General features: G+C 41.2%; 1 protein-coding gene across 1 annotated transcript in view; it reads left to right on the top strand.

Annotated features, from left to right (window-relative positions):
- LOC143725827 (protein shisa-like-2A) overlaps positions 1-13,679 on the top strand; it is a 43,373-nt gene that overhangs the window by 17,260 nt on the left and 12,434 nt on the right. Inside the window, exon 2 of the mRNA XM_077218620.1 lies at positions 996-1,132. Within this exon, the coding sequence (XP_077074735.1) occupies positions 996-1,132 (137 nt within the window). The remainder of the gene's footprint in view (positions 1-995; positions 1,133-13,679) is intronic.

Genomic DNA, 13,679 nt, shown 5'->3' with positions numbered 1-13,679 from the left:
AGTAATAAGGGTGATTCACACACAGGGGTTGTTCATGCCCTCGGAGCTTTATAGAGTTTTAAAAGAGTGTGATAGGAATCTTGAGATCTGTTCCATAATCTACAATCTTAAGAATAAAGGTTCCAAAAAGAACCTTTCATTGAACAGTTCTAAAATAACCATTTTTTACTTGGTGTGAAGAACATTTTGTGCAATGGAAAGTTGCATAGATTCTTCATGGAACCATAGATGCCAATAAAAATCTTTATTTTTTAATTTGTATAGGCAGCTGCCTTCAATGAGGTGGGCTCACCTAGCAACCACCCAACACTGATACGTTTTCCATGGTTCAAAAAATGTTTGAAATGCACTGCTAGTTTGACCTTTTACTGCTTAAGTAGTCAACAATGACCCACTGTGGCTCTTTAAGTGCAGTTTCACCACAGGTGATGCTCTGCTGCTTTTAGTCTCTCTGCAATACTTTTCCACGCTAAACAATTAATGCAAAACAATCCATTAACATTAACTGATTTATGTAAGAACTCATTTGCTTTTTTCAAAGCTGGTTATAATTTGTTCTCAGGCATGCAGATGTGCGTCAGCACGCTATAATAATCTAAAACAAAGTCATTATCCTTGCATCCTATGATCTTGTGGGGGAGAAGGATATTTGAAAGAAGTTGTTTGAAAGTGGAAAAACATCTAACCAAATAATGTAATAATTGAAAGTGATAGTCTTTTATTTTTTTGGTGGAAAAACATTTGTGGTTTTGCTAGATTTCTCTGCTCTCCAGCATTGTTGGCCTACATTATAACTTAATCCTATTTCTGACTTGCATCTCTCTCATGATTTCATGTTACCTCACTCAGAGTCATTCCTTAATTCTGTTTCTCTCTTATATTAATAACATCAAACATGGCACAGTGCATCCATGTGCTATTGTGCATTGAGTATTTGATGTCATCATGGTCTACATGTAAACAATTGAATCTCTCTCTCTTTCTCTGTCCTTTAGTTTGGGAGCTCTGGTTGGTTTGTCTATAGCTGCTGTGGTGCTGCTAGCCTTCATCATCACTCTTTGTGTGCTTTGCTACCTGTTCATCTCCACTAAACCCCGTGGGTTGGACAACGGACTGCCTCTAAGAGCACCAGGTATGAAGCAGCTTCAACAATTTTTATAATGAAAACATCTTGAGAGGAAAGTCCTTGAGAACTAAAGGAGAGGAGCTCAGGACTTTAATCTCATTCATAATGTATTTTTACACAAACTAGTTTTGAGTTTGGGTTTATTTGGTTGATGTGACAAATAAATGATATTTACAACTGGTAAGCTTCCTATTAACTTAGATTAGATTTGTCATAATACAGTAGTCAACATTTGAAGTGAATCAAAACCTTTCATCAAAGTTATACATAATTTTGAACAATAAATCTTGTTCTTGTCTTAGGACGACTTTGGTGAACTTTTTTTAAGTTTTTAAAAACTGTATTATTTGTTTGTTCGGTGTATAAATAGAAAACACCAAATGATTGTGAATGAATCGTTACATTCAGGTGCATAATTAAGTCAACACAGTCATGAAAAAATACTCTCTTGCAGACAAACAATCTTTTACACATCCATTTGATGGCATCTGTCACATTTACTTTAAGTAAATACAGTGAGTAAATGGATGAATATGTAAAGGGGTAATGTGCAGTATCCTTCTTTTTGTACATCTACTTGGGAAATACATAAATATAAACTATTAAAGTCCCCCTGTGGTGAAAATCAAGCTTTTAATGTTGTTTATGTCTATGTGGTGTTTTTTTATCTGCTTTAAGATAAACCATGTGTAAACTCATGTCAACAGCATTGCTGAGCATTTTCTCCTTAAAACTGCAGTGAACCAAAGACAGTCTCAAAAACACGGTTTGAAATCGCTGGTTTTTCTGACATCACAAACTACCTTGTAACCAATCAGATCAACGTGTGATCGTCAACGAGTGGATCTCTGAGCTGCTGTGAGTGAGTGGAGGCGGGGCTCATTAGTAGAGTTACATTCATCAACTATTTTAAGGCATAAATAATTTTTTTTCAAGGAAAAGTAGTTTAAATATGTAGTTTTGGTGATCAAAGATGAGTTTTAAGGGACTATACAGGAGAGCTTTAACGAGGAAACTATTTTGTAATGCGAGATTTAAAAGAGTGTGGAGTGATTCCTGGGAGAACAGTCATAATACAAAACTATATGACTCCAGAATGCTACGATTGACCAATCAGAATTAGTTATTCTAGAGATCTATTTAATAAGTTCTTTTAACTTTTGCCTGATGTTCGCATTTATAGAGCATTTTGTGGCAGAAAGTGACTGTTCTGCTTTAGCAGTTTGGAAACTTGTTTCTGTCACAGAATTAAAAAATAAAAATAATTGCGTTTATATCTCGAAATGCTGACTTTTTCTCAGAATTGTGGGATGTAAACTCGCAGTTGTGAGTTATAAAATCATAAATGCAACCATGGGTCTGTGTTTAGCTTGAAAGTCCGTCTTCGACGAAGGTATTCTTAAGACATCTAAAGGCACAATTTCTCACCTGTTTTTTTCCATTTCTAACCCTTTTGCCACCATAGTGCAGTGAGGTAACCGTGACACCTACTCCCAAATGGTCTATTGATTATAATCTAAACTATTTTTAGCCACTTTGTAGGCTCTTTCGCATCTGCTTTGATTTCATGATCTGAAGACACCACGTCCCATCCACCCCCCACCCCCACCTCTACTCTTGGCTATTTCAACATCACATTTTACTGAAGCGCTGTACATTTGCCTCATCAATTTTAGTAACACAATAAGTTCTAGCAGTAGCTAACAACTAAAGAGAAGTTACCAAAAATGGAAAGTGAGGTCCCTTTCTTACTCTTGTTTGGTTGCACTTCCAAAAGTATAAAACGCACTGAACTGCACTTGCATGCTTCTGTCTAGGATGCGCTGCGAAAGGAATCGAGTTAATCATTAAACACAGTTTCTATAGAAACAAGGGGTGATGGTTATGCATCTGCCACCATCGATAGTGGTTCATTTATGGAAAATTAGGATGGATTGTTTTAAGTCTTTATTGCAAAGGCCACCATTTTCAAACGTTAGACTCAAGTGTGGTTCTTTTGTTGATTTTTTTAAAGTTTTTACAAGGCTCGAAGAGCATAACAAACTGAAGCTTATCTGGTGAAGCTTTCCCCAATAACAGTTCAAAAGCTTGTTTTGTGTGAGAAAAGGTTTCATATTTCCCACACCTGTCGGCTCAGGAAGGAAACGAATCAAAGAAAAGCTATAGATATTCAAGGACGAGAGCTCATGTAGGATGTGCTGCATCTGGATCTCTCTGTCAGTGTCAGGTGAATAAATGACTTGCTGTAAGTTCAGTAAATCAGTCCAAAGAGCGATACTCATGCAATCACATTAAATATTGACAAAGCGTCTCGAGTTATGACTATAACCCTTGTTCCCTGAGAAGGGAACGAGACACTGCGTCGAGAATCGACACTTTGGGGACGCTCCCTTAGCGTGCGCCTCTGAAGTAAGAATGAAACTAATCCAATCCTGATTGGTGTTGCGTCGTGATGTAACATGTGACGGCATAACCGGATGCATAAAAGTGACGCTGACACACACACACATCAGCTCTGCGATGAAGCAAGACGCTCTAAGGCCTCGAGGGGCGTGGTAGGACGACGCAGTGTCTCGTTCCCTTCTCAGGGAACAAGGGTTATAGTCATAACCCGAGACGTTCCCTTTCGAGGGAACTCAACACTGCGTCGAAAATCGACACTTTGGGGAACGAATGCCCACTAAGCCACGCACCGAAAACAGGCCTGCCCCGGAGTGAAACTGATTCAGGCACTCAGCTAGGACGAGAGCATGTGTCCGCCAAGCGTACTAGGGAGGTGCAGACTATAGAACCTAACAAAAGTGTGTGGGGTAGCCCAACCGGCTGCCTCACAGATCTCCTTGATGGGAACTCCCGAAAGGAGGGCCCTAGAGGACGCCATGCCTCTAGTAGAATGAGCCCTAACAGCCAAAGGTGAAGGTAAATTCCGCACCTTGTAGGCCTACTTATGGTTTTTATAGCCGGGAGCCCCTAATAGGTGATCCAAAACACACTACAGTAGGTCCGACCTCCTCCAAGAAGAGGACCTCTCAAGGTAATACTCGGAACTCTGACTGGCAGAGCAAGAAACCTCTGCTTTTCTGCCGACACATGAGGTGGAGGATGAAATACTTGCAGGACCATGGACCTAGCCATGATAAATTGCACTTAAGGCACATAGCTGGGTCTCGGATGCAGGATGGCCTTAACTCCGCCGGGGGCACACCCCAAGCAAACTGGCGATAATGCCAGGGCTTGGAGATCTCCCAGTCTCTTTAAAGAAATAGCTAAGAGAAAGGCTATCTTGAACGTGAGGTCCTAGGCGAAGCCGACTGGAGGTATTCGAAGGGAGCCAGGGATAGCCCTTCGAGAACCACCGCCAGGTCCCAGGAAGGAACCCTGGACCTGACTGTCGGTCTCATCCTCCAATACCATGGAGAAATAGTATGACCAGTTGGTGCCTCCCTCAAGGCCCAACATTTAGTGGTGCATGGAACGCCGCAATGGCAGCCACGTACACCCTACGTGTGGAAGGGGAGAGATTCGCAGAGAAACAATCTTGAAGAAACTCCAGAACTGAAGCCATTGGGCAGTTAACTGGGTCTAACTCAAGTTCTCTACACCAAGTAGAAAAATATTTCACTTGAGGCCATATAATCTCCTAGTAGACGGAGCCCTAGAGATAAGTATGGTTTCGACCACCCCAGATGATAGACCAGCATCTAGGTACTGAGCCCCCTCAGAGGCCAGACCCACAATTTCCACAGCTCTGGATGAGGATGGAATATAGTGCCCTCTGCCTGAGACAACAGACCCCTCCTCAGAGGAATCTGCCATGGCGGAGCTATCAGGGGTGAAATTAAGTCTGAAAACCATACTCGGGCTGGCCAAAACAGGGCTATCAGAAGAAGACTGATGCCCTCCTGACGGACCCTCTCCAGGACCCCCGGGAGCAGAGCGATCGGGGGGGAAAGCGTACAGGCGAAGCCTCGGCCAGGCCTGTACCATGGCATCCAACCCCAGCGGGGCTGGATGAGTGAGGGAGAACCAAAGTGGACAGTGGGATAGACGTCCCTCGAGACGCAAACAGATCCACTTCCACTGGTCCAAACCTCTGCCATATGAACTCCACCACCTCTGGATGGAGTCTCCATTCCCCGGGCCTCAGCCCCTGCCTCGACAGGATGTCCACTCCCTGATTCAGATCCCCCGGGACATATATTGCTCTTATAGATAATATTTTCCCTTGGGGCCATAAAATGATCTGATGCGCCAATCTGGATAGAGGGCGCGATCTGAGTGTCCTTTGTCGGTTTAGATAAGCTACCACTGAGACGTGGTAACCTTTGATGTCTGTGAGGAAGCTCCTCAGAGCCCTGAACACAGCCAACATCTCTAGGCAATTTATATGCCAAGAATGATGATGGTCCTGCCACAGATCCCTGGCAAAGCGGCCGTCCGAGACCGCGCCCCAGCCAGCGAGGGAAGCGTCTGTCGAAACAGTTTCCCGGCGACATGACGCCCCTACCACTAGCCCTTGGGACAAGAACCAAGGTTTCTTCCATATTAATAGTGTAAGGAACTCAGCTTTTGGAAATATTAATAATCAATAATATCTTGTTATTATTAATTATAAATATTTGGGTCAGTTAATTGGATTAACTTGATGTGGCTGAATTAATATTACAATCAATGAATCAGTTCTTCCAACGAACTCTTTTGATTATTAATTTATTCTAAGAAAAGGGTATCTTTTCTTAGGGTATCTAAGAAAAGGGCCACCGAAGAATAATTATTTCTTCGCCTGTACAGTACTTTGAGCCAGTAGCAAAAACCGTGATCGTAAAGTGACTTGTATTGCAAACAAAACAGAACCAAATACATATTTTGTACAAGTTTTATTAACTAAATATAGATATTTATATGAATATAAATAAACTAAACAACATACACACATGAATACATAAATAGGTTAGTGATAGAATGAAATTGGAAACCGGAAGAGGGTCTATGAGAAGAACCATCAGAATTTCATTTTCACATTTCATTGAATTGAATACTTGCATTTGTAATGGGAACAATTCTTGAAGTTGTTGTAAATTGAAGTCGTTGATGGTTCCGGCAGTGTCAAGTGGAAGTTGGTTGAGCGTTCTCTTTCTCCAGGAACGCATGGCTGGTTTGGTCAAGGCCTGGGACTCTGTTGAGGCCACGTCGAGCACCCAGGAGAAGTGAGGAAGTCGGAAGGATGGGTGATTGGAGTCGTAGTTGGTTGGAGTCTTTGTTCCAAAACTCTTGAGATTGTCCTTGGTTCTTTGTGAGAGAGTCATCTCTCTCCTGCCTGAGCCCATATCTGGTTGGAATCGAGGCCTGCTGGGCCCTGGGGCCCCCGTGGAGGGGGAGGGGGTTCCCCAGAATCACCAGAACAGTGTTGCGGCTGGATGAAAGAACTAAGAGAGAGAGGTCACATGTGGACTGTCTCTAATAAGGCCTGGAGAAGATCCTCCCCTAAGGGTTGAACTCGACCAATCAGAAAGGGGACATGTCTGAGAGGGAAAGTGGCTCTTAGTTGATTTACAGATCTTTGTCCCTAGCATGATTATACCTTCATTAATGCTAAAATAGCTATAACACATCCACACTGCATTCTAGAAGAAGGTGATGTACATCAAAGTGTGAGTCATTAAATGAGGATTAATTAGGTAGGAGGCATTATACAGGTGAGGTTACATTGATCGTTAGTTGGTTGTATACCAGGATACATACCATAATATATACCTAATAGTACACGAGACAGTAAACCATTTACACTGTTTCTTTCACAGTTTTATGCATGTTCATTTATAGATCAGTTAGTCTATGATTAATGCAGCAAAGTCTGTTTTAAAGAGGGTTTCTGTTTCATAGTCTCTCTCTTGAGTATGTGGCCACATTCCTCGGAGGTCGTAAAATCTCCTTATCATGCCCTGTAACATGACACTGTTTCTGCCCTTGTGTTTGTTCATTTCGGCTGTGTGAGGAGTTTCGTAAACCTTTGTATATAATGAATAATTAGTATGTGTCTGATTGGTCCATACCCTACAATAGGGAACGAAGGCATCTGCGCGTAACCTTTATAATATGGAACGGATTCCCCTTGGGGAAAAAAACCTTGGCTTTGAGCCACCACTGAAGGGGCCTCATGTGAAACAGGCCCAAAGGAATTATGTTGGATGCCGCTGTTATGAGGCCCAGCAGTCTTTGAAATTGCTTTACAGTGATGGCCTGGCCTAGCTTTATCCCGGACACCATGGCCAGGATGGATTCGATACGAGCGGGAGACATACGTGCCCGCATCGTAACCGAATTCTATACCACGCCCAGGAGAGTAGTCTTCTGAGCTGGGTCCAACACATTTTTCTTAGTGTTGAGCCTCAACCCCCAGTTCTGAATGTGGCCAAGGACGACATCTCGATGCCGAACTGCCATTTCTCGAGACTGGGCCAATATGAGACAGTCGCCGATGTAATTCAGTATACGGATGCCCTGAAGCCTCAGTGGAGCCAGAGCCGCATCCATACACTTTGTGAACGTGCGGGGAGAGAGTGCTAGGCCGAACGGAAGAACCCGATATTGGTATGCTTCGCCCCCGAAAGCAACCTCAGGAACCTCCTGTGACATGGAAGGATGGAGACATGAAATAAGAGTCTTTTAGATCCATCGTGACAAACCAGTCCTCGGATCTGATATGGCTCACGATGATGGGAATATTAAGCATTTTGAACCTGAATCTCCTCAAAGAACGATTCAAAAGCCCTAGATCTAAAATTGGCCTCAGTCCGCCATCCTTCTTTGGAACTATAAAGTACCGGCTGTAAAACCCGGACTCCCTGTCTGGTAGGGGAACACATTCTATGGCCCCTTAATTCCAGTAGAGTCTGTACCTCTTGTTCCATAACCCGAGCCTGTTCTGGAATCACTCCAGTTGGTACCACCCCAGCAAACTAGGGAGGTCGGGCACTGAACTGCAATCTGTACCCATAGAGATATATTCGGAAGGCGTTGCCATTCTTCTACAAAATCTACTAAGGGAACCAGCCCCTCGAGACTGGCCTCGGGTGTTTTCCGAGCACTATTCTCGACTTCCTGAAGCGGAGGACCGGCAGGATAAAAGTCGATACAGATTTTGTGACCATAGTCGGTGCCCTGTTGCAAGCTTTTGGGGCGAACGCCACGGAGTGCGTTCGCTGGAAATCGATGTGGCCCGAAGCGTCAAAGACGGCGTGACAACATCTTCTACCCTGAGGGCACCTGCTGCTAGAACAACCTCGATTGTTCCACAGCGGGGGGGGGGGGGGGGGGGGGGGGGGGGGTGCAGCCCTCAGAGGTCCTACAATTAGGACCTCTTCGCCGGAAGGACGGCCCTCAGGTCACCCTTCTGGCTGGAGGACTTCGGTTGAGAGTGCTTCCTCTGTTTGCCAAACTCCCGCAGGAGGGCCTCTAGAGGCAACGCTCTCTTTTTTTTTTTTTTGCTTCCTGAAACCTGTCAACGACTGTAGTGACAGCTAGGGCTGCAACAACTAATCGATAAAATCGATTATAATCGATTATGAAAATCGTTGTCAACGAATGTCATTATCGATTAGTTGGTCTGCTTACGTCACGGGGAGCGTTTACTGGTACGCACACACACGCAAAGTCTCTCTCCCTCAGACGCTCTGCCGAGCGCGCGCGCTACACGGTTTGGAGCAGTCTCTTATGTCTCGCATGCGCGCTCTTGCTTGCGCGCTCTAGATTTCGGGAGTTTGAACTAATTCGCGGGCATCAGGGAGCCGCAATCAATATGCGGGAGACTCCCGGGACTTCCGGGATCTTGGGATGTCTGTATTTTGTCTCGAGCATCAGGTTGCGCAATCAGTTCGCTCGCAACGTAAGTGATGGATTAAAATAGCGCTACCGCAGAAATAGGTTAAATTAAAACGGTCTTTACAAAGCGAAGCACTAAATATAAAGGCAGTTAATAACAGCAGCAGTAAAATATTGTTTTTTAGTCACTGTACTCAGTGGTTTTCAGCGAATGCTTGTGCACTAATGCATAATTTCTCCTGTCCTTTACTCAAGCCTGTTAGCTTGCTGGGTAACGTTACCTCCATTCCGTTCTCTTTTTATAGCATTTGTCTACTAAGTTTTAATTGTTTTTCAAACGCGATCTACTGCGGCTCTACATTCACACAATTGTTTTCAGTCTTTCTATATTTATTTAATCAATTTATCCTTATATTATTCTTTTATATATTATATATAATATATATTATATTCTTTATCCTTATATTCCTTATATATAATTAATTTTAAATAAAAATTAAATGAATTATATATTTTAGATGTTTTTAGTTCAGATATTCACATCTGAACAACATGTCTGTGTAAATTTGTTTTAACAAAAATTGTGTTAAAACATAATATGTTGGATATCATTTTTTTAACAATAATCATGTTTGTCAACTTGCCATCAGCAATTATCATTAAAAACAATGCAAATATTGATATTAGTAAAACTCAATGTGTGGCTTTTGCACTTATTAAAGTACACTTTTACACATAAATACCCTGATTTACGGTTTTATTTAGTTATAATAAAAAAAATCTAATTTAATTTCTATCCGATTAATCGATTAATCGAAAGAAATAATCGTCCGATTAATCGATTGTCAAATTAATCGTTAGTTGCAGCCCTAGTGACAGCGTTGGAAAACAGGCCAGAAGGAGATAGCGGAGCGGCCAACAGGAAATATTTGCCTCACTTAGATCTTTAAGAAGATCGGCCTGGTACGCCTGCAAAATCGTCCTAGAGTGCAGGCACGCACCAGCCTGACCTTTTCTTTTCTAAATGTTTTACCAAAGGAACCAGGCTCTCGAGCCTGGCTTCGGGTATTAATCGGGATTCGTTCTCGACCCCCTGAAGCGGGTTTCCGGAAGGGCTGGACCGAAAAAGATTCTCGATTGGCGAACGCGAATGCTGCCTGGCCGCAAAAATGTGGGGCAGACAGTGCAGCCTGCGTTCGCTGGAAACCGATGTGTCCCGAAACGTTTTTAACGGCGGAAGAGCAACATCGATTTCCTGCACCATATAAGCCCAGCCAACCAGTGCAGAGGTGTCCCTGCACGGTTTGTTGGGCAGCGCCGGGGCTTAAAGTGAAGATGCCGGATCAGGAGAAAGATAGCACGCTAAAGCTTCCTCCATCTGAGGCAACTTGCCATAACCCGACTCTCTCGCACCCACCACATTCGAATAAACATATAATGAATGTGGTGAGATACCTAAAGAATGGGTTTTTTCCCAGGATCTACACATATATATTTATATTTTTATAAAGATCTGGGAAAAACAGTAAGCCCCGGCTCTGAGGTTGTGAACGGTGCTGCAGGAATCTCTCGTCTAGTTCATTTTGACGGGGATCATCCTGCTTATTTTGTGGCCAGCTCATATATTTTATATATATAAATATATTTATTTATATATTTATTTAGTCTGGCCACCGCACGCATCACAACCTCCACGAGCTCTACATAAGCAGGAACATAAGCCGGCGAGTGTGACTCATGTTGCTCGTTCCCGATGCTGAGCACATCTACTTCCTTATAAACAGATAGCTCGAGCACTGGGCACTCGTCACGGGCAGAAGAAGCCGCATCGCGGGCTTCTGCGTCGTGAACGAGTGTCATAGAATCTGCGGATGATGAGAGAAAAGGTGCCTCAGCAGTCTCGTTCTCATCCGCGAGATCCTTCTGCGATCTCCACGATCTAAGCCGTCGCGCCGCCTCAATGGACGCCTGGCCATCATCAGGAAATAATATAGCCAAGCGGGAGCGCAGCACTCTAATAGGAAGTGCTTCACAGTGTGCACAGGCAGCCCTCTCGAGAGCTGACAGTGCGTGCTGCGCCCCTAAACAATACACACACACACAGCTGATGTGTGTCCCCACCCGTGGCATATATATTATCTTGGGCAGGGGTGCACAGACTTAGTGTATTGTTCACTCGCCATAATACAGAGCTTTGCACAGACAAACAACACCAAATAAGACAGACAGTTTCACAGAGAGCGCTTGCTGAAGAGCTAAAGCTGATGTGTGTGTGTGTCAGCGTCACTTTTATGCATCCGGTTATGCCGTCACATGTTACATCACGACGCAACACCAATCAGGATTGGATTAGTTTAATTCTTACTTCAGAGGCCAACGCTAAGGGAGCGTCCCCAAAGTGTCGATTCTCGACGCAGTGTTGAGTTCCCTCGAAAGGGAACTAGTATTTGCATAATCAGGTAGCTTTCTCAAGAAGGTATAGCCTAATGTTGAAGTGGTTGAAAAGAACAACTGGAGGGGGTTTTCAGACCAGACATGAACATTACGTAATATCCCTTTTCTCTGACTTAAAGACAGCATGATACTTGCAGTTTAATTGCAATGCATGCTGCCTTGGTTGCATCAGCAGAAAATTATGTTGATTTTTCCTATAAGAAATCTAGTGCCTCGCACACATGAAACTCAAACTTCACAAATATAGATACAGGTGAAACTCAAAAAATTTGAATATCATGCAAAAGTTATAATTTTGATGATTATGGCTTATGAAAACCCCAAATTCAAAATCTCCAAAAATTAGAATATTACATGAAATCAATAAAAAAAAGGATTTTAAATACAGAAATGTCGGCCCTCTGAAAAGTATAATCATGCATATATATAGTTATATATACTAAATATATTAGTTTCAACTTTAAATCTGAATTACTGAAATACATGAAGTTTTGCATGATATTCAAATTTTTTGAGTTTCACCTGTACATACAGTGGTGGACAGGAGTGATGTCCAGCCTAAGAAAATTGACATCTTCGCCTTTTTTTCAAATATTATTAAAAAAGTGTTTTTGTAAGCTTGTTTTATTTGTGGTGACGCAATGAAACATGCCAAATTGTGCCGGCATTTTGGCCAGGCTGGCATACAAAGAAATTATGAAAAGAAATGCAAAAACAAGAGAGAACCAATGAAAATGAAAAAAAATATAATTAAAATAAAACACAACACACACACACTCATACACACACACACACACACACACACACATAAATTATTATTATTAATTGTTTTGAAATAGGAAAACCGATGCTATACTATCATATTTCACCCCAAAATAAATATTGTTTTTGCAGAAAAATTACTGTTTTTTTTAATGAATTTTATTATTGTGATTTATATTCATGACAATTAAGAACATTAACCCAAATAAGCCTCCAGTTTGAGTTGATTAAATCCCATCTAGTTTGTTTGTCATTAAATCCAACAAGACTCGAGGACCTGCGGCTGTGAAGTATCATTTTAAGGTAACACTTCACCATAACTTTTATTAAGAACATCAGTTACATTATAGATTTCTTAACATACCATTAAGTAGATGATAATTTAAGTTTTAGTTAATGAAATTGTATACACCTTCTTTGAGTGCTTTCATGAAAATGTCACAATGCAAAAAAAATATTTTTTTTTATTTATTATTGTGTGTTTCTGACTGGTTCAGCACCAAGATAAAGAGCTCAGAATCTGTGCACGTAATGCAGGTCTATATAAACAATATCCACTAGAAGGCTTAATGAGCAGGAGGGTCGAGATCTGGAAATTAAATGATTCAGAGAAGAGAGGTTTAATGAGACATTCGGAAAACATTCAGCTCTTTGTGTTGAGCGGTAATATTCTCTAAAGACCTGAAGGGTTATAATTACTCCTGTTAACTCATTATGAGAACACTACTTTCTCTACTTGCTAAAATTAAGTGTTTACTCATAATAACTACACAAATTAAGAGAGCTAAAAATGAAGAGAGTCCAATAATAGATCACGACAATGCTGTGAAGCATGTAATTTACCATCTTCTATAGTGATCAGTAACAACACATTAGAAGGTCTCTTCTGTTCACTAATGCTGCATTTATTTGATCAAAAATACAGTAAAAACAGTAAAACTGTGAAATAGTATTACAATTTAAATTAACTGGTTATTGTTGTAATATATTTTAAAATATAATAATATAATATAATTTCAAAGCTGAATTTTCAGCATCATTACTCCAGCCTTCAGTGTCACATGATCCTTCAGAAATCATTCTAAGTTAATTTCCTCTTATCAATGTTGAATACCAGTTTAGCGGGTTTTTTTCTTTTTCTTCTTTACTTTTGTTATTTTTTTTGAGGGGTGGTGGTCATGATACACGGGCATTCAAATGTTTGGGGTAGTAAAGATTTAAATTGATCATAAAATACAGTAAAGATATTTATGAAATTAACAAATATTACAAATATATATATATATATATATATATATATATATATATATAGAATATAAAATATATAATAAATGCTGTTCTCTTAACTTTCTATTCATCAAAGAATCCTCAAAAAAAAAAATCCTGGATTTTTAAAAAAAAATTTAATCACAGTTTCAAAAAAAATATTAAGCAGCGGCACAACTGTGTTTAACATTAATAATAATAAGAAATGACACTGAAGACTGGAGTAATGATGCTGAAAATTCTGCTTTGC

This window comes from Siphateles boraxobius, unplaced genomic scaffold, assembly GCF_051911475.1.
Source record: "Siphateles boraxobius isolate OS27281-9 unplaced genomic scaffold, OSU_SipBor_1 77, whole genome shotgun sequence".
In the NCBI taxonomy this organism is placed as follows: domain Eukaryota; kingdom Metazoa; phylum Chordata; class Actinopteri; order Cypriniformes; family Leuciscidae; genus Siphateles; species Siphateles boraxobius.
This window is presented reverse-complemented; position numbering and strand designations above follow the sequence as displayed.